Raw genomic sequence first — 27,940 nt, 5'->3', positions numbered from 1 at the left:
TGGCAACAGCTGATTTCCATGTGGGGGGGGGGGGAGGGGGGGCGCGCACGCTTGAGGGTATCCCAGAGGAAGGAATTCCCAAGGGTGCCTTCCTGGGTTCTCAAAGGGGTTTTTGCTGTTGGGTGATGGCAGCATTTACCCATCCAAGGTCAGAGAAAAGCTGTAACCTTAGGAGTTTAATACAAGCCTGGAGTGGCCAGTATTAATTGTTAGAATCCTTACAGGCCCCCACCTTCTGCACTCAAAGTGCCAGAGTGGGGAATCAGCCTTGACAGTGTCACTTACCGGATCTCCTTCTACCACCTCTCCTTTCTGATTTTTAATCACCATAACAAGTTGAACCTGGAAAGTGATAATTAATACGGGTCCCTGCTCCATCAGCTTCCCCATAGCAAGCTGTAACAAAAGAAAAATTTTCTGTTAGAAAGTGAAGATGTCTTTCTGCATGTTAACATCAGGAGAATTTAAGAGGACCACTATGACTTGCACAGTAAATCACTAGCCTGTAATCCCGTTCAAGGCTGATTCTGGCTACTATGCTGAATTATACCAGTTCTAGTACAATTCCTTGAGTCAACTGTACTAACACATAGTTGCAAAATGTTTCCTCTTTATAACCATGTTTTTAAATATTTATACTACCACTTTTTGGGGAAAACGGTCCCTTTTGGGCAGAAATTTTCCATTCTTATTTGCCTGAGGGCTGAATTTTTTGGAAAATGTGAACAAAAATCTATTCAGCTATTTCTGAGTTATGAGAGGATGATAAAAAATAGCAGGTTTTTCAGAGTAACAGCCGTGTTAGTCTGTATTTGCAAAAAGAAAAGGAGAACTTGTGGCACCTTAGAGACTAACCAATTTATTTGAGCATGAGCTTTCGTGAGCTACAGCTCACTTCATCGGATGCATACCATGGAAACTGCATAAGACATTATATACACACAGAGACCATGAAACAATACCTCCTCCCACCCCACTCTCCTGCTGGTAATAGCTTATCTAAAGTGATCACTCTCCTTACAATAAGAAAAGGAGTACTTGTGGCACCTTAGAGACTAACCAATTTATTAGAGCATAAGCTTTCGTGAGCTACAGCTCACTTCCTCAGATGCATATCGTGGAAACTGCAGCAGGCTTTATATATACACAGAGAATATGAAACAATACCTATTCCCACCCCACTGTTACCAGCAGGACAGTGGGGTGGGAATAGGTATTGTTTCATATTCTCTGTGTATATATAAAGCCTGCTGCAGTTTCCACGATATGCATCTGAGGAAGTGAGCTGTAGGTCACGAAAGCTTATGCTCTAATATATTGGTTAGTCTCTAAGGTGCCACAAGTACTCCTTTTCTTTTTGCGAATACAGACTAACACGGCTGTTACTCTGAAACCTCTCCTTACAATGTGTATGATAATCAAGTTGGGCCATTTCCAGCACAAATCCAGGTTCTCTCACTCCCCCACCCCCATACACACACAAACTCACTCTCCTGCTGGTAATAGCTTATCCAAAGTGACCACTCTCCCTACAATGTGCATGGTAATCAAGGTGGGCCATTTCCAGCACAAATCCAGGCTCTCTCACCCCCCCCCCCGGGGGTGAGTTTGTGTGTGTGTGTGTTCCCCGGGGGGGGGGGGGTGTGAGAAAGCCTGGATTTGTGCTGGAAATGGCCCACCTTGATTACCATGCACATTGTAGGGAGAGTGGTCACTTTGGATAAGCTATTACCAGCAGGAGAGTGAGTTTGTGTGTGTGGTTTTTGGAGGGGGGTGAGGGAGTGAGAGAACCTGGATTTGTGCAGGAAATGGCCCACCTTGATTATCATACACATTGTGAAGAGAGTGGTCACTTTGGATGGGCTATTACCAGCAGGAGAGTGAGTTTGTGTTGGGGGGGCGGAGGGTGAGAAAACCTAGATTTGTGCTGGAAATGGCCCAACTTGATGATCACTTTAGATAAGCTATTACCAGCAGGAGAGTGGGGTGGGAGGAGGTATTGTTTCATGGTCTCTGTGTGTATATAATGTCTTCTGCAGTTTCCATGGTATGCATCCGATGAAGTGAGCTGTAGCTCACGAAAGCTCATGCTCAAATAAATTGGTTAGTCTCTAAGGTGCCACAAGTACTCCTTTTCTTTTTGTAAAAAATAGCAGTATACTTTTTCCAGGGAAATAACTCAAAGCCAACTCCAACTTTGACACTTCTCACCTAGTAAGTAAATATCCCATAACGAGGTAAGTCTCAATGCACTGGGTAAAGGAACTTTTAAGTGGAACAGAAGCCATGAATGCCTATGCCTCCCCCCCAACCCTTTTTCTGTCCTCTTTATTCCACTGACATCTCTTACCTCTCTGAAAACCTAGGAAATGAAATGCAAAAGACAATGCAAAATTAAATACTCCCCTCTAGCAGGAATCTATTTTGATATAGGGTCAATTGTTCAAATGTGCTTAAGTGACTTAGGAGCTACTGAAAATTTTCCCATGGTCTTTAAATCCTTGATTGTATTACCTCAGAAGCAGTGTGTCTTTAAGGCAGTAGAAAAAGTCACAGATTGCTTTTAAGCAGTAATATTTGATCATTTAATTAAAGACTGCATTATAACGCACACAAAGGACAGAGCTAAGATGCATGTTCAAATGAACTATGGCAACGTTTCCTGGATTTGAGCACTTATTAAAAAAAAAAGTTAAGTCAAGTTGCTGGAAGCCATTTCCCATCTGCATGTGGCATAGAGGGCCGGCAAGTTACTCATTGTACATGTCCTTCCCCTTAAAACAGCCAATGACTGACTTTACCCAGGCAAGAGGGCAGAGAACTCTGCCACAGCCCCACCTGTCATTCTCTATGGAGTAACAGTGTTGGAAAAGGAGTCTCTCTCACTTGGCCAAGACTAAGCTCAGCATGTCACCTGCCTGGCAAGCGAAGCTTTCCTAGTTGCACTTGAGCCAAAGAGTATGTCTACACTAGAAAGGTAAGTCGACCTATATTAGGTCGACTTACAGCCACCACAGTAATTCTGCCAGTGGGGTACATCCACACGACCTTCCTTGGGTCAGTGGTGCACATCCTTACCAGGAGCACTTCCACTGACCTAAGAGGGGCAGTGTGGGGAGCAGATAGCCTGGTGTCAGCTCCCTGCCAGGAGTCCAGCTGCCCCACAGGCTCCCAGCAGGCCGCCCAGGGCTTCTCGCCTCTCCATTCCCCGCCGGAAGTGGGGGGGAACCCATCTGGTGCTTCTCGCCCCTGGAGAGCAAGCCCAGCTCTCCAGGGGAGCAGGGGCATAGCTGGGCTCTAGCTGCTCAGCTTTCTTGTCAATTTCATGGCAGGTGACAAAACAGACAACAGCCGATGTAAGTAACCTACATAAGCCTTACACCTCTCGTGGAGGTGGAGTTAGGATGTCGGTGTATTAGGACATTTATACCGGCGGGAGGGAGGCTGTACTGTAGACCAGCCCTAAGTTTCTAGCCCAGAAATAAATCATATAGGCACCTAGCTTCCAGCTCAGCCAGGGAACCAGAATACTCAATGACAAACATTCAGCTCTGAGCACTTTTATCCCACGTGTCTAAAGCCAGACTTTATGGCCATGTGCCAGTTCAGGAATTCACCTGGACAGCCATTTTCTGCTAATGCAGATGATGATGGATATCTTTTCTGCCTTAACATAAGCTGCAGTGTGTGCACTGAATTTCATTATATCTGTGTCTGTAACATCTACATTTTAATAATAATTCTGTATTAGTATAATTTTTTGCATTTAATTTTTAGAGTTTTTAGCAAAAAGAAAACTGTCTCCAGTCAGTTTGTTACGTTACATGCTTCTAAGCCAACATTTTGAAACGTGTTCCTAAAGTTGCACATCTAAATCCATATTAAGGGACTTAAACAAAAGGCCTTCATTTGAGAGGTGCTAAGCACCAAAAAATCCCACTGAAGACAAAGGAAGCTGTGGCTGCTCAGCATCTTTGAAAATTAGAATGTCTGTCTAGGTTCTGTACCTCAAATATGTATTTAAATGTCTATGTTTGAAAGTGTTGGTCTTAAGTTTCACTCTTCTCACGTGTACATGGGAATTGCATATTCAGATACAGGTGGAACATTACTTCACTATGCAGGTATAAAACGCTATCTGGAGAATCATATTGCACACACAACAGTTCATTTTGGAAGTGACATGCTGTACAGTTTGCTATTTTCATTCTCAATGTTCTTTCCCAACTGTAGCAAAGATGCCATTCTGATTGAAAACACTGTACATGCCAACATAGAAGTTTGCCAACAAAATAGTCTGTTTTCAAAGTATAAAAAAGTATCAGAAGAATGTCTGACAATACCTTTTTGCTCAAAGGTCGCAGGAGAATTTTATTAAATATCCCCTTGCCCATTCACCTTTGGGCTAAGAACAAACAAAGACGACCCTAGGGTAATATTTCAAGGAAGTTGTAAATGGCTGAAAACAGACGAATAACAAAGTGCCTCTTCAGCCAGAACTCCAGTCCTGCTACCGTGACACCGTGCTATTTAGCAATGGAAGGGGGAGAAAAAAAAAATCTAAACTTCCCACCCAGAAGTTATTATTCAGCACACCGTGAAGTCATGTCTCTTGGACACAGACTTAATACTGGACATTCCTAAATTAAGTGAGATGTTTAGAATAAAGTGATGATGTTTATTACTTCAATAAAGTTCATTTGATTAGAATGCATTGTTATTTATTGCTGGAGATAATCAAGGGAATTGCAGCTGTAATGGGCAGATTCCTGCTCAGTTGGCATTCATATTTAATTCCTCATGCTACAGAAAGGGCAGGAAAGGTTTCCTGTTATTTCAGAGGAGTTGGTGTAAGGGAAGGGGACAGTCCGGTATCCCAGGAGGCCCTCAGATTACTATGGCAATATGGCCCTTGGAAGGAGAGGGAGGGGAACAGTTTTTATAAGAATTGCCATTGCTCATCAATAATGGTGCCCCAATGACCAATGCGGTTATGGGAGTGGTGGTGGTGATGATATTTGGTTCACAGAAAATATGCTCATCTGAAATCAAGTTAGAGTAACCCGAACATTCTTTCAAAGTACAACTGGGGTTTAAACCAATCTGCCATGTAGTACTATGGCATTAGTTTCCCGCTGCTAGGGTTACAACCAATGGCATTATGAGTACTAGCAAAAGGAACACCATGAGCTTCATTTCTTCCTGTTCTGAAAAGGAATGTGAGGCACTGGCAGTTTGTGTAACATTGAGGCATTCTGAGGGCTGATAGTTTCCCACATGCAGCTCTGCCAATGAGCTTCAACTGTCCCCCCTGCTATTCCAGTCCTAGAATCCCACACAGCTAAAAGCCCAGGAGCTTCAAGCCTTAGCTCCCTGTGCTGCTCCCATCATAGCCCTCTCAAGAGGTTACTGGCTATCACAAACTGCGCAGCAGTTTAATGGTTCAGGAAACAGGAGGAAACTACCAAGTTTCTTCCACCAACTGGCCTCCATTGCTAGGGAAATTGACTTGCCTGAAGAGTCTTGGATACATCTGTGGTATTTTGATATGCTAAACAAATTGAGGTCTAAGTTTCTCCGAGTAAGGTATGTTCTCCAGTCCTCAAATCATTTGTGTTTTTTTCCTGTAGCCTCTCCAATTTTTAACATCCTTTTAAAAACATGGACACTAAAACTGGACGCAATATTCCAGCATTGGTCTCATAATGCCAAAATGGTTACTGACTGTAACTGTGGTCCTTCGAGATGTAATGCAGATGTGTATTCCACTTGGGTGTGCGCTGGAAAATTCTGCCTAACAGTACCCGTAGGGGGGTGATGTTTGCGCCTCCTGGCTGTATCCCCTCTCCTGACTATATGAAGCAGCACCACCCCAACGTCCCTCAGTTCCTTCGCACCCAATGTCAGGAGCACAGACTTAAGTGCAGAGTGGATGGAGGGTGGGTTATGGAACACACATCTACATCACATCTTGAAGAACCTGTTATGGTAAGTAACCATTTCTTCCTCTTTGAGGAGATGCAGACGTGTATTCACTTAGGTGACTCACAAGCAGTACCTGCAGGAAGCGGGGCCCAGAGTCTGCTTCAGTGGTTTTCAAACTTTTTGTATCGGTAACCCCTTTCACACAGCAAGCCTCTGAGTGTGACCCTCCTTATACATTAAACATGTGGGGAGGGTAATTTAATGGCGGCTGGGAGCTGTCAGCCCCACGGAGGCGATAGCTCATGACCCCCATGTAACCGCCTTGCGACCCCGAGGGGTCATGACTCCCAGTTTGAGAATCCCTGGTCTACTTAAACAAGGACTGCAGGACTGCCCCTCCAAAGTTCGCATCTGCTCTGGATGCCACAGTAATGGCATAATGGATGGAAAACATATGTGCAGATGACCAAGTGGCAGCCCTGCAAATATCCAGTACTGAAAGGTCACTTAAAATACCTTTGAGGGGGCATAGCTCATGATATTTCATATGCAGTCTTGATACAGGAAGTTATCCACCAGGAGATTTGCGAAGAGACTACTTGTCCCTTCATCTGGTCTGCAAACGACGCAAACAGACAAGGCTAATCACAAAAGGGTTTAGTCCTGTCCAGGCAAAAGACACCCGACATCCAGTGAATGAATATGCTGCTCCTCCACGGCTGAATGCAGCTTCGGACAGAACACCGGCAGATACAGTTTCACCTGAACCAGGCAGCGTAACACCACTTTAGATAAAAGCTTCAGGCCACACGGTCACCTTATCTTTAGAGAAACGTGTGTAAGGAGGCTCTCTGCCATTTAAACCAGCAACTCTCACACCTTGCAGATGTTAGGGCCACCAGGAATGCAGTTTTTGACACAGAAGAGGAAAAGATAATGATGGAAGAGGCTCAAAACCAAGGTCCCATCAGAGCCATTAAGACTGTACTGAGGTCCCACAAAAGAATTTGTTCTTTCACTGGCAGGTGGCGATGAAGGACTCCGTTCAAGAACCTTGCTATCACGGCATTTGAAAATATCAGCCTCCCCTGAATGGGCAGATGAAATGCCAAAATTGCAGCCAGGTGGCCTTTCAATCAACTGAATGCAAGAGCTGAAGCCTGAAGATGCAACAAGTACTCCAAGACATCCTGCATCCCTGTCAACCTCGGATGAACCCTGTGAGCAGATGACCACACCAAGAACGTTTCCATTTGGCCAAACAGGCCAATCTAGTAGAGTGTTTCCTACTGTTAAGTAACACTTGTTGAACAGCCTCTGAGTATTTTTCCTCCTCATTTAACCATGGAGCAGCCATGCAGTGAGATGCAGAGAGCTGGGTGCAGAATACGAGATCTGACTGTGCTGCTTGTTCAGTAGGTGGGGATGAAGTGGAAGAGACATGGAATGCTGAATTGATATTGCCAGGTCAGAAAACCAACCCTGCCTCGGCCATGCTGGAGCAATGAGGATGACCTTGGCATGGTCCAACTTGAGTTTGATGATTACCTGCTGGATGATTGGAATCAGAGGGAAAGCATACAAGATTGCGGATTCCCAACTTAGGTGAAGGGCATTGGCCAGAGAGCCCGGACTAAGGCCCTGCTGAAAGCAAAAGAGAGACATTTCTTCTCGTCTCTCGTAGCGAACAGATTTATCATCGGAATGCTCCAAACTGTAAAGATGGACTGAAGGCCACTGGACTTCAGAGACCACTCGTGACTCAGAGAAATTGCTACTGAGGTGATCTGTGAATTGATTCCAGGCTGCAGGTAAGTGATCAGCCACAGTAGTAATGTTCTCTCTGATGCAAAACTGCCAAGTCCAATTGCTACCTGACACAGCACTTTAAAGTGTGTTCCTCCTTTTCTGTTCACATAATACGTCACAGTGGGATTGTCCATAATAATGTGATCCATTGAGCCAGATTCAATATCGGAAGGCGACATGCCTTGTAAATGGCTCAAAGTTCCAGAATGTTGATATGAAACGTAGCTTCCTGTTCTGACCATAGACTCTGAACTCTCAGTGACCACAAATGCACTCCCCAGCCTAGCAAGGAGGCGTCGGTGCAAATGGTCCTGGTGAGCAGTGGCTGAGCAAAGGGAATGTGCTGGCACACAGTGATGGATAGTCCAAAGCAATGTAAGGAGTCCAGGGATCAGCGGAGGGCGCAGGACCAATCTGTCCACAGAGTGCTGGGCTGGATGAGAAATTGTCCTCGGCCACATTTGGAGAGGCAAAGATGGAACCTAGCAAATTGGGCCACCTGCATGCAAGCAGCCATGTGATCCAACAGCCTTAGGCACATTTGAGCTGCAGGCTCAGAGCGCAGCTCCAGACAGAGGATGAACTACCTGAAAACAGTCTGAAGGCAGAAGCGCTATCAAACTCGTAGAATCTATTAAGGCCCCAACGAACTTGATTCTTTGATTCAACGCTGACTAGCATCTGTTGAGAATGAGACCCATGTGATCGACTAAGCGTAGTATGAAGTCTATGTGAGAAAGAACTTCTTCCCTGGACTTGACCCTCAGTAACCAATTGTTTAGATATGAGTTTAGATATAAGGATATGAGTTCCCCTCTTCCTAAGGTACGCTGTCACTACAACTACACAGGGAACAGAGGACAGACCAAAGGGAGTATAGAATATTAATAATGTCAGTGCACCATGACAAACAGGAGAAACCGTATGCGGCTCGGAAGAATTGCCACATGAAAATAAGCGTCCTGAAGATTCAGAACACCAAACCAGTCGTTTGGATGTAATGCAGGAAGGGTGGTTTATAGGGTGACCATCAGGAATCTCACATATCTGATATATTTGTTGAGGTTGCAAAGACTGAGAATCAGGCTCACCCCTCTTCTGGATCTGGGAACCAGAAAATACCGGGAATAAAACCCTTGGTCCCAGCACTGCATAGGGACCTCCTCAACACAGCTCCCAACACTATTAGAGACTGAACCTGTTCAAGGAGCAATGTCTTGTGATAGGGGTCCTCATACAGGACAGAGTAGGAGAATGGGGAGGGGAGATGGAAAGGAACTGGATGGCGACCCAATCTGATGGTGCTTAGGAACCAGCTGTTGGTAGTTATTGAGCCCCAAATATCGTGAAAAGGAGCCAGCCTGTCCCTGAATGTGGAGGACAGGGCTATAGAGGTCATGACTGGATTGCTGCCCTGGACAAACAAGACAAAACAGGCACTTGGTAAGCACTGTGGGAGGATAAGTCAACTGGCTGAACCCAGGACCCGAAGGCCTCTGCCTTTGGGATCTATGACTCTTTCTGGGGTAATCTCACAGCCTCCGGGCGGAGAAGGATTGCCCAAAGGAGCATCGCAAGTGCTACTGTTGCTGCTGCTGACAGCTGTCGAAGTGACGTGTCCACACCGCTGGAGCGTACACCCCCGAGAGCATTGAGTAGCCTTGAGTCTCCAAACAAGGGCAAGGTTCCATCAGTCTTATGCAAAAAAAAAAAAAAAAAAAAAAAAAAAAAAAAAAAAGCACTCGACCACTGATGGGTAGGTCCTCTATAGTCTGTTGCACATCAGAAGCAATGCCTGAATGCCCTTCTCATGGTTACCGCTCAGGCCATAACTCTGGCTAACGTATCTGCCATGTCCTCAGCCGATTGCATGGATGTCTTGGCCACCAAACAGGCCTCGATTATTGACGCTCAAAATTCCTCCCTAAAGGCTTCAGGTAACTGGTCTACAAATTTAGACATAACTGTCAAATTAATAAAATTGTACTTGGACAGCAGTGCCTGCTGGTTCACAATACACATTTGCAGGGAAGAGGAAGTGCAGATTTTCCAATCCATTAAGTCCACCCTCTTGGACTCCCTGTCCTTGGATGCAGACTTACATCTGCCCTGCTGGGCCCTATCATTCCCGACAGTCACAACCAGGGAATCAGGGATTGGGAGAGAATAGAAGCTTTCAAAACCCTGCACACGTACAAAACAGCGTTTCTCTGAATACCGTGCACCAGGCAGCACAGAAGCCAAAGTACTCCAAAGAACCTTTGCGGGCTCTACCAGTGCATGGTGAATACAGAGGCCTACCCTCCCCAGGGCAGATGGCTAGAGGGTATCCAGTAGTTTGTGAGTATTATCATGCAGGAACTCTGACTGTACCGGGGAGCAGTTTGAAGGACATGCTCCATCCTGCTTGCCAGCAACAGCACAGTGTCAGTCCATGCTACTTTTAGATGAAGAGTAAGAACCTCCATAAGACCTGGAGAGGTTCTGATTGGTCTTATAAGACCTCTTCCACCAGCGCACTTGACAAGTCAAATAGCTTCTCCACTTCTTCGGAGAGATGCCAGCCCTGGAATGCGACAGTATCAGTCACTGAGCGAGAGGGCGACCTCCAATCCAATGAGGGCCTTGGAGCCGAACCAGGCATCACGGCCTGCTCGAGGAGGTGCTGCTTCAGACGAAGGTCTCTAGCCACCTGAGTCCTTTTAGTGAACAATTTACAAATTGAACACCGCTCCTTGGTGTGACCCTCACCCAAACAGAGCAAGCACATTGTGTGGGGGATCACGGATGGGGATCGCCTCCTTTCTCCCCCTACCCTCCAAAACGGGCAGTGTCTGAACCCTGGTGAGGGTATCACCCAGGACAACTAAGTAGGATGCTAACTATACAACTACATACAGAGAAAACCCTCAGTAACAGAAGGAATTGTGAAGAATTTTGTGGTGAAAACCACGGAGTTCTGATTCCAGCCACTGGTGGTGAGAAGAAAGTGAGGGGTGTTTTATTTTAGTATGGTATACTAGTATTTTTTAATCAGAATGTTGTGTGTACAAATCCTTTTAAAAGTAAGTATATTACATCTACACAGTTATCAAACTTGTGAAACCTGATTTCGTTCTCTGATGAGATTATAAGACCTATTTTCCATAAAACCATGTTGACTAGTATGGATTATATTGCTATCCTTTAATTCCCGATTCATTGAATCCCCGAATCAGCTTCTCTATTTTGTCTGGGATTGATGTCAGGCTAACCAGCCTACAGTTACTTGAGTCATCCTGCTTGTCCTTTTGAATATTGCCACAGCATTAGCACTCTTCCAGTCTTCTGGAAGTTCCCCAGTATCCCAAGATTTATTAAAAATTAACATCAGTGGGCCACAAATCTCCTCAGCAAGCAGTTTTAGGACTCTTGGGTGCTGGTTATCTGGGCCTGTTAATGTTTATCCCTCACCTTGTAGATGCTGTCTAACATCCTTCTCAGTTACTAATTGACTAGAAAGTATTTCATCATCCTCAGATTATATGAGTGCATCCTGCTTCTTTCCAAATACAGAACAGAAATATTTACTGAACACTGCTGCAATTTCTGTATCATTAACAACTTTACGTTCTCCATCAAATCAGATGAAAACATCTCCTTTAGTTTGGAAGGAGGGGTCAATCCATAAATATATTTAACCACTGATTCCATATCCGATACTGTTATCTAGTAAGAAAACAGCTTCACTCACAACCATAAACCTCCCTCCCCAACAGAAGTCTCTGGGAATTACAGTCATTTCTCTCAGGCAGGTTTTCCTGCACTGCATGAACCTGATCCACTGAAATGTTCACCAAGAATTATCAACCACGAGTACCAACCTAGCCACGTGCACACATGCACAAGGTCAATGATATCTGCCTTAATCATTAGTCTTTCAAAATTGCCTGGGTACAGATTTACACCAAGGTGCCTTTGCAGCAATGGAACAAGGACTCCTGCAGTCTGTAACCAGGATTTGGTCACAACAGGAAAATATTCCTGCAATTCTGTCTCACTGGGCCAGTGGCTAAGCTGAAAAATGACAAGCGTCAGAACAGAGCTCCCTCTGGGATATGATTCCCACAGTGGAACTGCTAACAGAGCAGGATACTGCTGCTAAGAAGCAAATTCAGTGATCCTCTCCCACAGCCTCTGTTGGTTGCTGTATTTCTCCCTGGTTCTGCATCTTGATGTTAGCAAGATTAGTGGCAAATCCTAGAACAGCCTTGGAAGGGGTGAGTCACAACATGATGTGTGAAATACTTGCTGAAGAGAAACAGAAAAAACACTCTACATACACTCAGGGAATCACAAGTGCCCGTGCATCATAAAACTACATTTTAGATGTAAATAAAGATGCAGCAATTTTACTGCATACAGCATTTTCTGAGAGAAATGGAAACCCCAAGAACAATAAGATAGCAGTGCTGTAAAACATAGCATAATCCAGCAGCCTTAAACCATCCCCAAATCCCACAGAACTGTAAAAAAGGGAGCAACAGGAATGGAGTCTCTTCTAGGCAATTTAATAAACTGTAAAGCAATGATACCGGGCCACATTCTGAGGTCCTTTCACATGCAAACTACTAATGAAGTTCATGAGAAGTACTGTGGTGTGTTACTGATTCTCTTCCTATCCTTTTTGTCTGTTATGTCGATTTAGATCATAAACTCTTCAGGTAGGAACTGTCTCTCGCAATGTGTATGTACAGCACCTAGCACAGTGGAGCACTGAAATCAGCTGGAGCCTCTACGTACTGCCATAATACCAATATTAATAGGAAGACAGCAAGTCTGAATTGTAGCTCAGGATTTGATTCATCCTCCGAGGAGGAACAGAAAATGGGAAACTTACATCAATGTTGTCAATGTCAAGAATTCTGGAGTGGAACAGGAGACCCATTGCTTTGGCTTGTTGGATTGGATGAGCAAGCTGACTGTAAGTCTAAATGAAGCAATATAAACTTTGGTTACATGTTTGAACTTTTCATATCCTAGGAAATCAGTGACAAAGGAAAGGAAGAGGGAGGATTCCTTACAGTGAACATTTCAAAAGAAACAAACTAAAGTGAACACACTGAACAATCTCAGTTCTTTGCAAATGTGCTGATTACCATATTCATGCAACTATCAGGTGGTTTCATTAAATGCTCGGGGGGGAGGGGGTTGTCTCACAATTCTGCCCTATTGGGGACTCCCTCTGTCATGCAGCTGGACATAACAGTAAGCATACAATTAACGACATAGAACATACACATTGAGAGCACCTGCTAGCCAGTTCTGATCTGACAGCAAACGTGGAAACAGTCTGGAAAGCAAGTGAACTTTCTAACCATTTCCCCAGTACACAGAACTTGGAAATTAGCCCAGTTTTTCCTGGCTCCTTTTTAGACGCACATGCTTTATTATTATTTATGCATCAAAACCTGTTGTCATTGATGTTGAATTACTATTTGCTTCCAGCAATATACTAGGCGTAGGTCAAACAAAAAGGAAGGCACAGTCCGTGCCTTGAAAAGCTTCTAATCTTCATCACAAATCATAAAAGTGCAAATATCCTGCAGAAGCTTACTGGTAAGGAGGTTAGACTAACAGGAGTCAAAGCAGAGGGTTCTGAAGGGAGATTAGACAGGGAAACCTTACTGAACCAAGAACTGCACCCTGACAGCTAGTGGGTTGTATTTAGTTATTCTCAGACCTGATTTGAACATTGGCCAGTTGTTTATCAGAGTTATTATACACACAGAAGTCTGCACTAAATTTATTATACTGGACTTTCACCATTAGCACAGGGTTCTCAAACTGGGGGTTGGGACCCCTCAGGGGGTGGTGAGGTTATTACATAGGGGGTCATGAACTGTGAGCTGCCACCCCAAACCCTGCTTTACCTCCAGCATTTATAATGGTGTTAAATATATTTAAAAGTGTTTTTAATTTATAAGGGCAGTTGCACTCAGAGGCTTGCTATGTGAAAGAGGTCACCAGTACAAAAGTTTGTTGTGCTAACCACTGGGTTCTCAAACAAGGCAGAGTCAGAAAAGTTTTAGAGGGAGTAATTTGTTCTCTTCCTGTTATATCTCGTGAGAGTTTGAGACCATCTCTGGGAATGGCTATTTCCCTTGTTCTCTCTAACATTAGCACATGGTGCTAGTTTGCTACAAATAGCGATTTGCACAATTGCATTTGAGACCTCCCCACCCCGTGATGTCCTAGATTCTCCCAGCAATGGGACATTCTATTCATTTCCTCAGCTGGTTTTGCAGCTGACTCTCAACTTGGCTAGTTTTATTTTTAAGTTTAAAATAAAACACGTAGGAAACCCTTGCCTCTCAGTAATTCAAGCATGGGGGTAAGCCTGCTGCCTCCTCTACAAACTTTTCAAGAGGACTGTTCTACAGAGTAAACTAAAGTACATACAAATCAGTGCTGAAATGCTTGCAGAAGGCTTTAAACCTCCCACTCTGTTATAGCAACGTATTGATAGTTTTATTCTGAATAAAGACACAAACAATCAAGAGACCAAAGTCCCATGAAAAGGATCTGCCCTGTTCAAAATGCAAAAGATTCCCTGCACAAGCTTATCTGGTTATGTGAATTTCCAGCCTTCTTGTGGTGGAAATTGATGTAACTTTAAAACATTAAAAATGTTGAGCAATTACATAGTTTTCTGTGTGTTGTCAACAGCCCAACTATTCTGGAGCAGGACGGGCAGCAGAAACAGACAGCATTTAAAGGCCAAGAATAAACAAATCTTCCAACAAAGGTTGCTTCCACAAACTTAAAAAAATGTGATGCTGGAGCTATTGCTGAAGTTACAGATCAGATGCAGTTTACATACATTTGTGTTTAAAGAAGTGGACTCACTACTGAAATTCTATCATAGTAGACACCTGGGAAAACATCTATTTACTATTTTATAGCACACAAGAGCAAGGTAGATGTTTCTCAGAAGACCAAACGACGGGGACAAACACGAGGGAGGGACTGGGGAAAGGAAGGACAAGGCAAACAGCAATATTATAATGGGGATGGTGGCTGTTTGGCCAAGGTTAGGGCCACGCTGAACCTAATCTTGGGACATTTCAGGCCCAAAATTAATACCAGAGGGCTCCCCAGAAGAATCCCAGCCTTTTAAGACCCATTATTAATATTTATACTTACAGCTTCATAGCACCAATCTTTGAGGACATCCAGGTCTCCAGATATCATAGCCTAAAAAAGGAAGTAATATATAAGCAATACAAACAACAGAACTTTTAAAACATCTGTCCTAGAGCACCTGTCAAACTATCAGCTCTTGAAAAGTGACCTTCTTTAAATCCCACATTATGCCATGACACCTTTCTCCTAACGTGACTCAACATGGAGTGAGATGAAATTTCAGACATTAAGGTGATGAGCAGTACAGAAGTACCTATAAATAAATACCATTTGAGATAACCACAGATTTAGGCTTAAATAGTAACATGCACCAAACTGTTAATACCTTCCAGCAGTTTTCAAGTTCTGGGAGATGTACTTTAGCAGGAACACAGAAGCAGGTGCAAACAGCAGGAACAAATGGTCAATTTTCAACATGGCAAAAGGTCAACAATGGCACATTCAGTTAAACTGAAAAGCAGTAATGCATTTCCAACTAATGCAAGGATTTAAAAAAAATATTGCATAATTAACTTGTGGCACCTACTCCTGTAAGATATTATTGAAGCCATGAAATTAGCAAATTCATGAGAACTGGACATGGATATGCATAACAACATCGAGAGTTCCATTAGCCAGGATACCTTTCAATGCAACAGACATAATAAATCTTCAAGTTTCAAGTCATAAGTGAACTTACTGCCTGGGGTTAAAAAGATCCTTCCCCATGGGCAGTCTATTCTACAAGCGTCCATCAAAGGGTTTCTGCACCTTCCTTGAAGCATTTAGCATTGGCCACTGTTAGAAGCAGGAAAAAAGGCAGTCCAATCCTGTGTGATGATTCCTATATATCTTAGTTTTAGGCTCTGTCTACACTACAGATACAGCCGTGTGTTCAGTCAGTTTGAGAGAGACTCAACTGATCAGTTATTACACACAGATGTGACCACACAACATCTGCTTTCAAAATATAATGACAACTCACTGCGGATGTCCTGCTTACCCATAAACATCAAATCCCTTTTTTGAATCATCCTAAGCAACTGGCTCAATGAGCTCTTATGGCCGCAAGCTCCAGACATACTGTGAAATGTATTAAGGAGTATTTCCTTTGATCAGTTTTAAATACACCTCTTGCACTATAATTGCACATCTCCCTCTTCTTACATCATGAGAAAGAAAGAATAGCATTCTTATTTACTCTAGCATCCATGGGTTTATATATCACTCTCATTTTCCTTCTCTAAACTAAACAGTCCCAATCTTTTCAGCTTCTCCTTACAAAGTCCTTTCAAGCCTGTAATTCATTTTGCCACCCCGCTTGTCAACACTACATATTGTCTGTCATTGTACCACCCAGAGCGAGGGAATACCTTTTATTGGATAAACTTCTGTTGGTGAAAGACAAGTTTTAGAGCTTACGCAGAGCTCTTCTTCAGGTCTGGTCCAGTTCAGATCCAGACTTGCAGAAGAGCTCTGCGTAAGACTGAAAGCTAGTTTCTTTCACCAACAGAAGTTGGCCCAATAAAAGATACTATCTCACCCACCTTGTCTCTAATATCCTGGGACCAACACAGCTACAGCCACACTGCATACAATACCACCCATTCATCTAAATATGTTAAGCCCCTCTGGAGCTCTTAGCATTCGTCACTCAGGGGGAGAGGCAGTTTGTTTTCCAGTCTGGCCAGGGCCTAAAACCTGCTAGACTGAGTGGAGTGGTTCTCCTGACCGGAGATCCATCACACCTTACACAAAGTCATTTCTTCCAGTTAATTAAGCTGGGCTGGAAACCTGAGTTTGAGAGGCAAAAAGCCAGCCACCCAACACTGAGTTTTATCTTTAGCAAAATCAGACCGTCTGAGTTGGAAGCCTTCTGTGAGATTTTAAGGGCAGAAATAAGTGCATCATGTCCCTGCCCCTCTAACTCACCTCCAGGACATTGGGGATTATGTCGTTCTCACATTGCTTTAGAAACCGATCCTTGTCAAAAGCTGGGTCCACTTTGAGAATTTCTGTCAAAACCTCTGACATTTCTGTCTTCGAGAACAGCCCACCTGACAAGGCAATTCAATTCAATGAGCCTTTCTTGGCACAAGTGTTGCCAAAAGGTAAGGAGAGACACAGCACTCACATAAATCAGTTCTGCCAGGACAGAGCTAAACATTGTGTTTGGGGTTTTAATTTCATCCCCATCTGTCATACTGCCCACTCCTGATCCAGCGGCTGGCTGCTTCAACATTCCACAAGACATATGATCCTGATATTTTGCATATATGTAAGCCCAAAATTCCCTCCCAAAGGCTAGTAACACACTGAGAGCAGCAGCTCTAATACTCCCATTGTTAATCCTGAGTCTCAGCTGTGTGTCACGTAACCCTCGAGAGAGACTTCTCAACAAAGATGAAATGCTACCTATTAAATCAGTGACTTTGTCTGTAACAGCTCTGGAAGCCCGAATGAAGACGTTATCACTTTCATCATACTTCATCTTCATTTCAAAGAACCCTGAAAGAAGAGAGGAGATCAACATTATTGCCTTGCCATTTCACTCTTTTGTGCATCTTAAATTGGAATTAGCATGTTCAAGTGCAAGAGTGGACAGGTCTGACTGAGGGGTTTGGACTTTACTTATGAAGTCCTTTCCAGATTGGTCTTATGATTTAATATATTTCAATACTTCATTGACAAAAATTTTTTTTGTCATTTACTTTCCCACAATTAGGAATAAATTATCTTAACCATTTATCTTTTTCCATAGTTTTACAGATTGGTTTCTCCTTTGCATGAGTGTCAGAGCCCAAAGATCATACAGTTGCCATTCTTCTGGCCTAGGAGAACTTAAAGTATCTGCCAACTCAGCAAATAGTGCTCCTGAATCATCCCAGCAGGACGCAGCATTGGTGTAAGGCCTTCCATCCCTCCCCACAGCACACCACCTGCGCCCAGAAAGCAAACGTCCAGGAATGTAATCCAAAACCAGGTTAGTGGCAGTGCAGGGTTCTAACATTAGGCCACCATCTTTCAGCAGGTTCCTGATCCAAGAGAAAACCTTGCTGATTTATGTCTGGGAAAGCACAGTAGAACCTCAGAGTTAAGAACACCAGAGTTATGAACTGATCAGTCAACCACACGCCCCATTTGGAACTGGAAGTGCACAATCAGGCAACAGCAGAGACCAAAAGGGAAAAAAGGAAAAAATAAAAAAAGCAAACAGTACAGTGCTGTGTTAAATGTAAATTACTGAAAAGACAAGGGAAGCAGCATGTTTCTTCTGGACAGGAAGGTTCCAAAGCTGTATTAAGTCACTGTTCCATTGTAAACTTTTGAAAGAACAACTACAGCATTTTGTTCAGGGTTACGAACATTTCAGAGTTACGAACAACCTCCATTCCGGAGGTGTTCATAACTCTGAGGTTCTACTGTAGAGCAAGGACAACAAGGCTCTAAGCAGCAATGCACTCCCAAACCTTGAGGACAAAGATAAGGCATAAAACAGAAATAAATCTCCCGGGATGAAAGGGCAATATCCACCCCTCTGCTACAGCTCTTTGTAGCTGTTCTTAGGAAACCAGAGATCAGAAGGGTGAGCATTAGTGGACGAAGGAGGAGATGCGATCCTGCAAAGCAGTGTCTCCAAGATAGATATAGAAGCACGTGTTTAAAAAGTAGGGAATTGACAGTGTAATCCCATTGCAAAAACAGATTAAAATTGCCAGTATTCTATCTCTGACAGCAGCTAGTTCCAGAAGAAGCTGCATTAGGTAGCTATGGGAAAACCTGCCCACAGTGGAAGTTTCTTCCCAAAGCATATCAGTCAATGATTGGCTTAAGCTCTGAATCTTACTCCTTCTAAAAACTAGTTTTACTATCTGATATATTCACATATACCGTATAGAGTATATAAAGGGGACAACAACTAGCTCTGTTCTACATGGCCTTGGTACAACCCCACCTGCACTACTGTGTGCAGCTCTGGGTCCCACAGTTCAGGAAGGATATAGAAAAACTAAAGAAAAGGACAACAACCCTGCATCTTGGTGGGGGTTAGACTAGATGACCCTTACAGCCGCTTCTAACTCTATGATTCTAAAGAAGCAATTAATCACTGCACAACCTGTGTAACATGAGGGGAGTCTGAAGGAGCTAAATGTATTGTCTAGCAGAGATTATTCTGGGGGACGTCACGGTGACCAACGAGTACTTTCAAGGGAATCATGTCTCACAAGAGTGGGACAAGGAGCAAGTGAGCAAAAAGATAAGGAACTATTCAGGATAAATATTAGGAAAAAATTCTTAACAGTCAGAGCAATGGAGAGGTTAAAGGATTTTGTGATTTATCTTGGAGAACACAAGGGCAAGCTGGACACTAGGCAGCCTCCTTTGGTCAAGTTATTTCGGATTCACTGAAATATGTCTTCAGCGTGCTCTCTTTACTCCTTTCAGCCTTACTAACAAGCCAAACTACTTATCATGTATTACCCAATAAAGCACAGGATGCAAAACTGACAGCTAATGGTGCTGATGGGAAACTGGGATTACAAACAGTCCAAAAACGAGGTGAAACGCCCACAATCCCACAGATGGGACCAATTGAAAAAAAAGAACTTGGCTTGCTGCAGACAAGACCCTGTGACATACACTTTGTGTCAGCAAGAAGCCCAAAGTTTGCCCACACTTTTACACGAGTCACAGGCTTAATGCCACTCACAGGTTGTATACAGTGCTCTGGCCTCTCCTCATTGCCAGGATACATTTGATTAGAAGGACCATGTTTAGAGTTCAGTACTCTTATGGCTGTCAGTCACAGCCATCTACAAGATGGAAACACGCAGTGGGCAATTCAGATTTCAAGAACTGGGAGCAGTGGAAAAATAGCTTTCTGCTAAAGACTGTGGGGGTGTGTCCCAACACAGATGGAGCAGCCTGGAATAACTGCAATGTCAGCAGTTACACCTACCTTTCATCTCACACCGCCTCACAATAAGAGCAATGACAAAAATGGCCATGATTTGTATTATGTTGAGACTAGTTGCCCAGATGGTAAGAGAGCAGAGAACTGGAAATGAAGTTCTGTTCCTTAAGCCTTGGGAACACTTACTATTGAAGACCACATTGTTGTCCTTGAAATCTTTCCACTGCTGATACCATTTGGAATCCTTGTGCAGCACCACACCCATTGCCTCCCTAGGGAAGAGCAAAAGGCAAGTGTTTCATGAATCAACAGCTGAGCTCTTAAATGAGACTGGAGACAAGGACGAAGATAGTGATGACCATTCACTGTCCAGCATCCTGTGCAGACTGCAGCTGACACCTGGGTCACGCATTGTGTGAGCCTGAGTGAATGGGTGGAATGGAGAGGGGTTGGAAGGAAAGATCAGAAGTTCAGATTTGATCCCATTAAGCTTATGTTGACAGTGAGACATGCAGGAAATATCACAGAGACCTGCTCAGATGTCTGAGGTGGGGAAGAAAAAATACTGGAATACACAAATCAAAATTTCAAGTCAGGATGATATATTCTTTGTTAATGCCCAGTAACTCAAACATCTGATGCATTTTCTTCCAATTGTGCAGAAATATTGTATTTTGCCTTCAGAATAAACTTGCCAATCTTCAGGTCAAACCAAAGTTATAGAAGGAATAAAATATGGCTTTCCAACATAAGCTGGCTGCAGTCTTGATTAGGGAGACTCTACCAATCACAATAACTGCACCAGCCCTCTTCCCCATAGAAATGGAGTGCCACTGATCTTCTATCCCTGCCCTGCTTCTTCAGCCCAATACTCAGAGAAGATCACTCCCTCAAACCATACCTTATCCCTGCAGCCTGACCTCTCCTCTAGACTCCACCTCCCAATCTGTGGCCCAAGTTTGAAAACTTTCATCAGATAATGTTCAGCAGATCATATTTGGCAACAGTCTCTCTTTATTCAATACATACTCATTAGCTTCAAATATTCTCTCTTTGACCTTCTCTCCATCGAATTCCGTTCTTTTCCTAAGTCGCTCAGGACGTCTGTAAGGACCCGTCTGCCCTAGAACGCTTTCGTCTATTTCCTTCTTCACTGTTTCTACTCCCTGAAAGGAAAAACATTCCTGTTAGATTTCTGCAACAAGTCCACTCTTGCACCTCAGTTGAAAAGAAGGTAGAGTCTGTGAGCCACGTTCAGCTCTGTTGTAAAAGCAAATACACCATCAACTTTCGTGGAGATGCACTCGCTTAAAACAAGGTTAAATGTGGCCCTGCATTTGGGAAGTTAACAGCAGACGTACAATAAAACAGCTGTGTGAATCAGGCTGAGAATAAAACAGTGGAAAGGAACCTGGGGAACTAACCAAACTAACAGGCGCTTGGTAAAGAAGTCTCTGAAGAGGGGAGGAGTGGAAACCCTGGCAATTCAGGTGAGAATTCTTACTGAAAGATAGTGCTGACTTGCCCGGCTTTAAGGAAGAATAAATTCCTAAATCCTGAATTCTACGATTCCATTTAGGAAGAAAAGAGCTACAGGACTGCAGAAAATGCAGGAGATCAGGAATGAAATGACAAATGTTATCTGATATTAAGAACAGGGAGAGGCAACCAAAATTATAGGAGAACATATTTTCAAGGTCAGCCAAATCCAGTTCTCAGTCCCAGACCCAAGCAAGAGAAAAAGCTCTGGGTCACCTGAAATGTGCATCTGTATGCCAAAAAAACAGGCAGCCAAATTATTCACAGCAAAACTGCATCACTACTGGTGAGAAAACAGGTTCTGGGACTGAATTCAAGTCATGCTGCTGGACCACATGAGGTTATGTGGATATGTCTCAATAGTGCAGCTAAGCCAGAGGAAGAAGCAGTGGATATGTTCTCTCTCTTGGTTGAGTTTCTGTTTAGGGAAGGGACTTTCTAGACTGAGACACAAGTAATCTTTGGGCAGCGTCTACCAAGAAGAGGCCTGTTGTGATTACTGGACCTTAAAATTTACCCCAGTTGTAAGTTCAAATGTAAGAAGTATGTGCAAGTTCATAAAATGTCACAACATCACCACTTTTTGCCTGTTTGAAAATTAACCATAAAAAATAGGTTAAGTTGTTTTCAATAATAAACATTATAAATAAGTGCAATAAAACAGACAAAAAATTAAATTAGTTCAAACGAAAAGGGCATGCTAATACGGTTCAAGAACTGTTAAAATCTTGCTTCGTAAAAACAGAAAATGTAAGGTGGATGTAAGGCCTAATTAGTAAAAATAAAAATAAAGGGATGAACTATGCCACCCGCTTATTCCTTTTTGGGGGCTTTTAAAGAGACTGCTCTCCCAACCCAGCTCATCTCACCTTCCCTGGCCCCAAGACAGAAGAGGAGCAAACAGAAAGACTGTCTTCCTGAGAGGAAGGCTCTTGTTCAAGGAACTTTGTTTTTGAGAAAATCATTATATTATTCTGACATCCAGACTTCAGCCCATCAGTGGACATACCTAACTGCCAGCACCGTAAAGGCATGTAAGATCCTGTTCTGTCTCCCTTTCTTTTGGGTTGTTTTCTGTTCCCCCTTCCTTCCTCCTGTTCTGTAACTCACTCTCTCAGCTTTTCATCAAATCCTAAAACCAACTGCACTGCACTGGCACAGCGAGATGACATGACCACAACCCTACCCTGTCTCAGGAGAACCGAACCAGACAACATCCAGATTGTGAACAAGGATCCAAGCAGCAAGTGCTGTGGTAGACCTGCCAGTGAAAGCACCCATTCATATGTGACCAGCCATGCAGTGTTCCAAAGATATTGACAAAAGCTATATTTCCCTCCCCTTTTCTATCCTCTCTCCTCCACCTTGCCACTGTTACTCCTGGAGGAATTCTGTGTCACTGCGTGTGCCCAGAATTCATGTCCCCCACAGATTTCTTTGTTTCCCGGCAGAAAAATGACTTCTGATGGGGAAGCCGCAAGACCTGTCACGTGCCCCTCCCCAGCAGTATAGGCAGGTTGACTCGGGTGCCCGGAGCAACAGGTGGAGACATAAATCCCCGCCAATGGGGCTGGGCAGGTGTGTGTGTGAGAGAGAGACACACTTCTTGCTCACTATTGCAGTATGCTTGGTGTGGGGGGCAGGACTTGGGGGTGTTTCTGAGGAGGCAGACATGGTGCAAGCTCCATCCCCTCAGGCAGAGCAGAATGTAGCAGCCTGCCTGTTTAGTGAATTGTTCCCATTGTCTCTGTGAATTCCCCCAGGAGTATAAAACAGGTGTAAAAGTTTTAAGGCTCCTTCACATTGCCAGAGCAGTATAAAGGGAAGTTTGGCCTTAGAAATGCTTATGGTGCTTTAGTGATTAGAACTGGTCTACATTTTTGGACTGAAAACATTTCCTATCAAACTGTGCTCCATGAACTATTTGGTACTGACCTTTCTGGAGATGGTCAGTAGCCAATATAAATTGTGAGTTTGATTCCCCAGCCCTCACCTGCTCTTCAGTTGCCTATGATGTAACACTGAGCATATGGCTGCATATATTTGTTGAGTAATAACTAGAAATAAAAGCAGCAAAGAGTCCTGTGGCACCTTATAGACTAACAGATGTACTGGAGCATAAGCTTTCGTGGGTGAATAACCACTTCGCTGGATGCATGTAGTGGAAATTTCCAGAGGCAGGTATAAATATACAAGCAAGAATCAGGCTAGGGATAACGAGGTTAGTTCAATCAGGGAAGATGAGGCCCTCTTCTAGTAGTTGAGGCGTGAACACCAAGGGAGGAGAAACTGCTTTTGTCGTTGGGGAGCCATTCACAGTCTGTGTTTAATCCTGAGCTGATGGTGTCAAATTTGCAAGTGAACTGAAGCTCAGCAGTTTCTCTTTGAAGTCTGGTCCTGAAGGTTTTTTGCTGCAGGATGGCTACCTTTACATCTGCTATTGTGTCCAGGGAGATTGAAGTGTTCCCCTACAGGTTTTTGTATATTGCCATTCCTAATATCTGATTTGTGTCCATTTATCCTTTTACGTAGGGACTGTCCAGTTTGGCCGATGTACATAGCAGAGGGGCATTGCTGGCACATGATGGCATAGATTACATTGGTGGATGTGCAGGTGAATGAACCGGTGATGGTGTGGCCGATCTGGTTAGGTCCTGTGATGGTGCCGCTGGTGTAGATATGTGGGCAGAGCTGGCATCGAGGTTTGTTGCATGGATTGGTTCCTGAGTTAGAGTTACTATGGTGCAGTGTGTCGTTGCTGGTGAGAATATGCTTCAGGTTGGTGGGCGAGGACTGGCCTGTGAAAGTGAGGGATCGTTGTACAGGATGGGTTGTAGATGATGCATTGGAGAAGTTTTAGCTGAGTACTGTATGTGATGGCCAGTGAGTGGAGTTCTGTTGGTTTCTTTCTTGGGCTTGTCTCACAGCAGGAGGCTTCTGGGTACACGTCTAAGCCAGAAGCTTCCTGCTGCAAGACAAGCCCAAGAAAGAAACACTATCTTCAAAAACTCCTTAACAGCTCGACAAATAGCTTATAATTAAGGCTATGATTATGTCACAGAAGTCACAGAATCCATGACTTCCAGAGAACTCCATAACATTTTCTGCTTCAGACTTGTAGCCACGGGATTGGAGCTGTCAGCCAGGAGGCCCTAGAGCTCTCAGCTGTAGGGGCCCCCGCAGCACCCAGTCCTGAAGCTCCCAGCCCCGGGGGGCAGCTTTGGGACTCCCAATTCCCAGCTGCCGCGGGGAGCTCCCGGCTGCAGGGGGCGGCCCCCAGAGCTTCCAGCCGGTGCCAGCAGAGGGGGGACCCCGAAGTTCAAAGTGGCGACTGGGGCCCTGCAGCTCCCAGCCACCAGTCCTGGAGCTCTGGCCTCCATGGGCAATGGGGTCCCTGCTGCTCCCAGCCGCCCTGAGTGTCAGCAATGGTGGGTGCTGAATCCCCCATTCCCCATTTTGTCACAGCTTTTTTTTTTTTTTTTTTTTTTTTGTAAAAGTCAGAGACAGGTCATGGGCTTCCATGGATTTTTGTTTATTGCCTGTGACCTGTCTGTGACTTTTCCTAACAATAACCATGACAAAATCTTAGCCTAACTTATAATATTAAATAGGAAGGACAAAGTATTTCTAAGTAGCGTAAGAAATTAAGGCAAGCCTATTTCTTGCAGGACAAACATCCTCAGGGTGAGCAGTGTAATTTTCAGATGCTTTTTATCATAGAATCATAGAATAACAGAGTTGGAAGGGACCTCTGGAGGCCATCTAGTCCAACCCCCTGACCAGAGCAGGACCAATCCCAACTAAATCATCCCAGCTAGGGCTTTGTCAAGCCTGACCTTAAAAACTTCTAAGGAAGGGAATTCCACCACCTCCCTAGGTAACGCATTCCAGTGTTTCACCACCTTCCTAGTGAAAAAGTTTTTCCTAATATCCAACCTAAACCTCCCCCACTGCAACTTGAGACCATTACTCCTTGTCCTGTCATCTGCTATCACTGAGAATAGTCTAGATCCATCCTCTTTGGATCCACCTTTCAGGTAGTTAAAAGCACCTATCAAATCCCCCCTCATTCTTCTCTTCCGCAAACTAAACAATCCCAGTTCCCTCAGCCTCTCCTCATAACTCATGTGTTCCAGTCCCCTAATCATTTTTGTTGTCCTCCGCTGGACTCTCTCTAATTTCTCCACATCCTTCTTGTAGTGTGGGGCCCAAAACTGGACACAGTACTCCAGATGAGGCCTCACCAATGTCGAATAGAGGGGAGCGATCACGTCCCTCGATCTGCTGGCAATGCCCCTACTTATACACCCCAAAATGCCATTGGCCTTCTTGGCAACAAGGGCACACTGTTGACTCATATCCAGCTTCTTGTCCACTGTCACCCCAGGTCCTTCTCTTTAGAACTGCTGCCTAGCCATTCGGTCCCTAGTCTGTAGCGGTGCATTGGATTCTTCCATCTTAAGTGCAGGACTCTGCACTTGTCCTTGTTGAACCTCATCAGATTTCTTTTGGCCCAATCCTCCAATTTGTCTAGGGCCCTCTGTATCCTATCCCTACCCTCCAGCGTGTCATCCGCAAACTTGCTGAGGGTGCAATCCACACCATCCTCCAGATCGTTAATGAAGATATTGAACAAAACCGGCCCCAGGACTGACCCTTGGGGTACTCCACTAGATACCAGCTACCAACTAGACATGGAGCCACTGATCACTACCCGCTGAGCCCGACAATCTAGCCAACTTTCTATCCACCTTGTAGTGCATCCATCCAGCCCATACTTCTTTAACTTGCTGACAAGAATACTGTGAGAGACCATGTCAAAAGCTTTGCTAAAGTCGAGGAACAACACATCCACTGCTTCCCCTTCATCCACAGAGCCAGTTATCTTGTCGTAGAAGGCAATTAGATTAGTCAGGCATGACTTGCCCTTGGTGAATCCATGCTGACTGTTCCTGATCACTTTCCTCTCCTCTAAGTGCTTCAGAATTGATTCCTTGAGGACATGCTCCATGATTTTTCCGGGGACTGAGGTGAGGCTGACCGGCCTGTAGTTCCCAGGATCATCCTTCTTCCCTTTTTTAAAGATGGGCACTACATTAGCCTTTTTCCAATCTTCCGGGACTTCCCCCGATCGCCATGAGTTTTCAAAGATAATGGCCAATGGCTCTGCAATCACAGCCGCCAATTCCTTTAGCACTCTTGGATACAACGCATCCAGCCTCATGGACTTGTGCACATCCAGTTTTTCTAAATAGTCCCGAACCACTTCTACCTTCACAGAGGGCTGGCCACCTCCTCCCCATGCTGTGCTGCCCAGTGCAGTAGTCTGGGAGCTGACCTTGTTCGTGAAGACAGAGGCAAAAAAAGCATTGAGTACATTAGCTTTTTCCACATCCTCTGTCACTAGGTTGTCTCCCTCATTTAGTAAGGGGCCCACGCTTTCTTTTTATTGCCAACAGACCTGAAGAAACCCTTCTTGTTACTTTTAAGATCCCTCGCTAGCTGCAACTCCAGGTGTGATTTAGCCTTCCTGATTCCATTCCTACATGCCCGAGCAATATTTATATACTCGTCCTGGTCATTTGTCCAATCTTCCACTTCTTGTAAGTCTCTTTTTTGTGTTTAAGATCAGCAAGGATTTCACTGTTAAGACAAGCTGGTCGCCTGTCAGATTTACTATTCTTTCTACACATAGGGATGGTTTGTCCCTATTCTTTAAAATACAGCCAGCTCTCCTGGACTCCTTTTCCCCTCATGTTATTCTCCCAGGGGATCTTGCCCATCAGTTCCCGGAGGGAGTCAAAGTCTTCTTTTCTGAAGTCCAGGGTCCGTATTCTGCTGCTTTCCCTTCTTCCTTGTGTCAGGATCCTGAACTCGATCATCTCATGGTCACTGCCTCCAAGGTTCCCATCCACTTTTGCTTCCCCTACTAGTTCTTCCCAGTTTGTGAGCAGCAGGTCAAGAAGAGCTCCGCCCCTAGTTGGTTCCTCCAGCACTTGCACCAGGAAATTGTTCCCTACAGTTTCCAAAAACTTCCTGGATTATCTGTGCATCGCTGGATTGCTCTCCCAGCAGATATTAGGATGATTGAAGTCGCCCATGAGAACCAGGGCATGCGATCTAGTAGCTTCTGCGACTTGCCGGAAGAAAGCCTCGTCCACCTCATCCCCCTGGTCCGGTGGTCTAAGTTAATTGTATCCAATTTGCAAATGAATTCGTGACCAGAGAGATTGAAGTGTTCTCCGACTGGTTTATGACTGTTATAATTCTTGACATCTGATTTGTGTCCATTTATTCTTTTTCATAGAGACTGTCCAGTTTGACCAATGTACATGGCAGAGGGGCATTGCTAGCACATGATGGCATATATCACATTGGTAGATGTGCAGGTGAACGAGCCTCTGATAGTGTGGCTGATGTAGGCCCTGTGATGGTGTCCCCTGAATAGATATGTGGGCACAGTTGGCAACGGGCTTTGTTGCAAGGATAGGTTCCTGGGTTAGTGGTTCTGTTGTGTGGTATGTGGTTGCTGGTGAGTATTTGCTTCAGGTTGGGGGGCTGTCTGTAGGCAAGGACTGGCCTGTCTCC

The 27,940-nt window shown here is 44.3% G+C and overlaps 1 protein-coding gene across 4 annotated transcripts in view; it reads right to left on the bottom strand.

Moving 5' to 3' along the window:
- The window catches only part of TIMM44 (translocase of inner mitochondrial membrane 44), a 52,171-nt gene that overhangs the window by 7,277 nt on the left and 16,954 nt on the right, over positions 1 to 27,940 (bottom strand). For all 4 annotated transcript variants that reach the window (XM_073324470.2, XM_073324468.2, XM_073324469.2 and 1 more), the window contains 7 exons: positions 20,843 to 20,979; positions 20,000 to 20,085; positions 17,314 to 17,406; positions 16,831 to 16,955; positions 14,920 to 14,970; positions 12,614 to 12,703; positions 286 to 396 (listed from right to left, as the gene is read on the bottom strand). In XM_073324470.2, the coding sequence (XP_073180571.1) occupies positions 286 to 396; positions 12,614 to 12,703; positions 14,920 to 14,970; positions 16,831 to 16,955; positions 17,314 to 17,406; positions 20,000 to 20,085; positions 20,843 to 20,979 (693 nt within the window). The remainder of the gene's footprint in view (positions 1 to 285; positions 397 to 12,613; positions 12,704 to 14,919; positions 14,971 to 16,830; positions 16,956 to 17,313; positions 17,407 to 19,999; positions 20,086 to 20,842; positions 20,980 to 27,940) is intronic.

This window comes from Lepidochelys kempii, chromosome 25 (genome assembly GCF_965140285.1).
Source record: "Lepidochelys kempii isolate rLepKem1 chromosome 25, rLepKem1.hap1, whole genome shotgun sequence".
In the NCBI taxonomy this organism is placed as follows: Eukaryota; Metazoa; Chordata; order Testudines; family Cheloniidae; genus Lepidochelys; species Lepidochelys kempii.
This window is presented reverse-complemented; position numbering and strand designations above follow the sequence as displayed.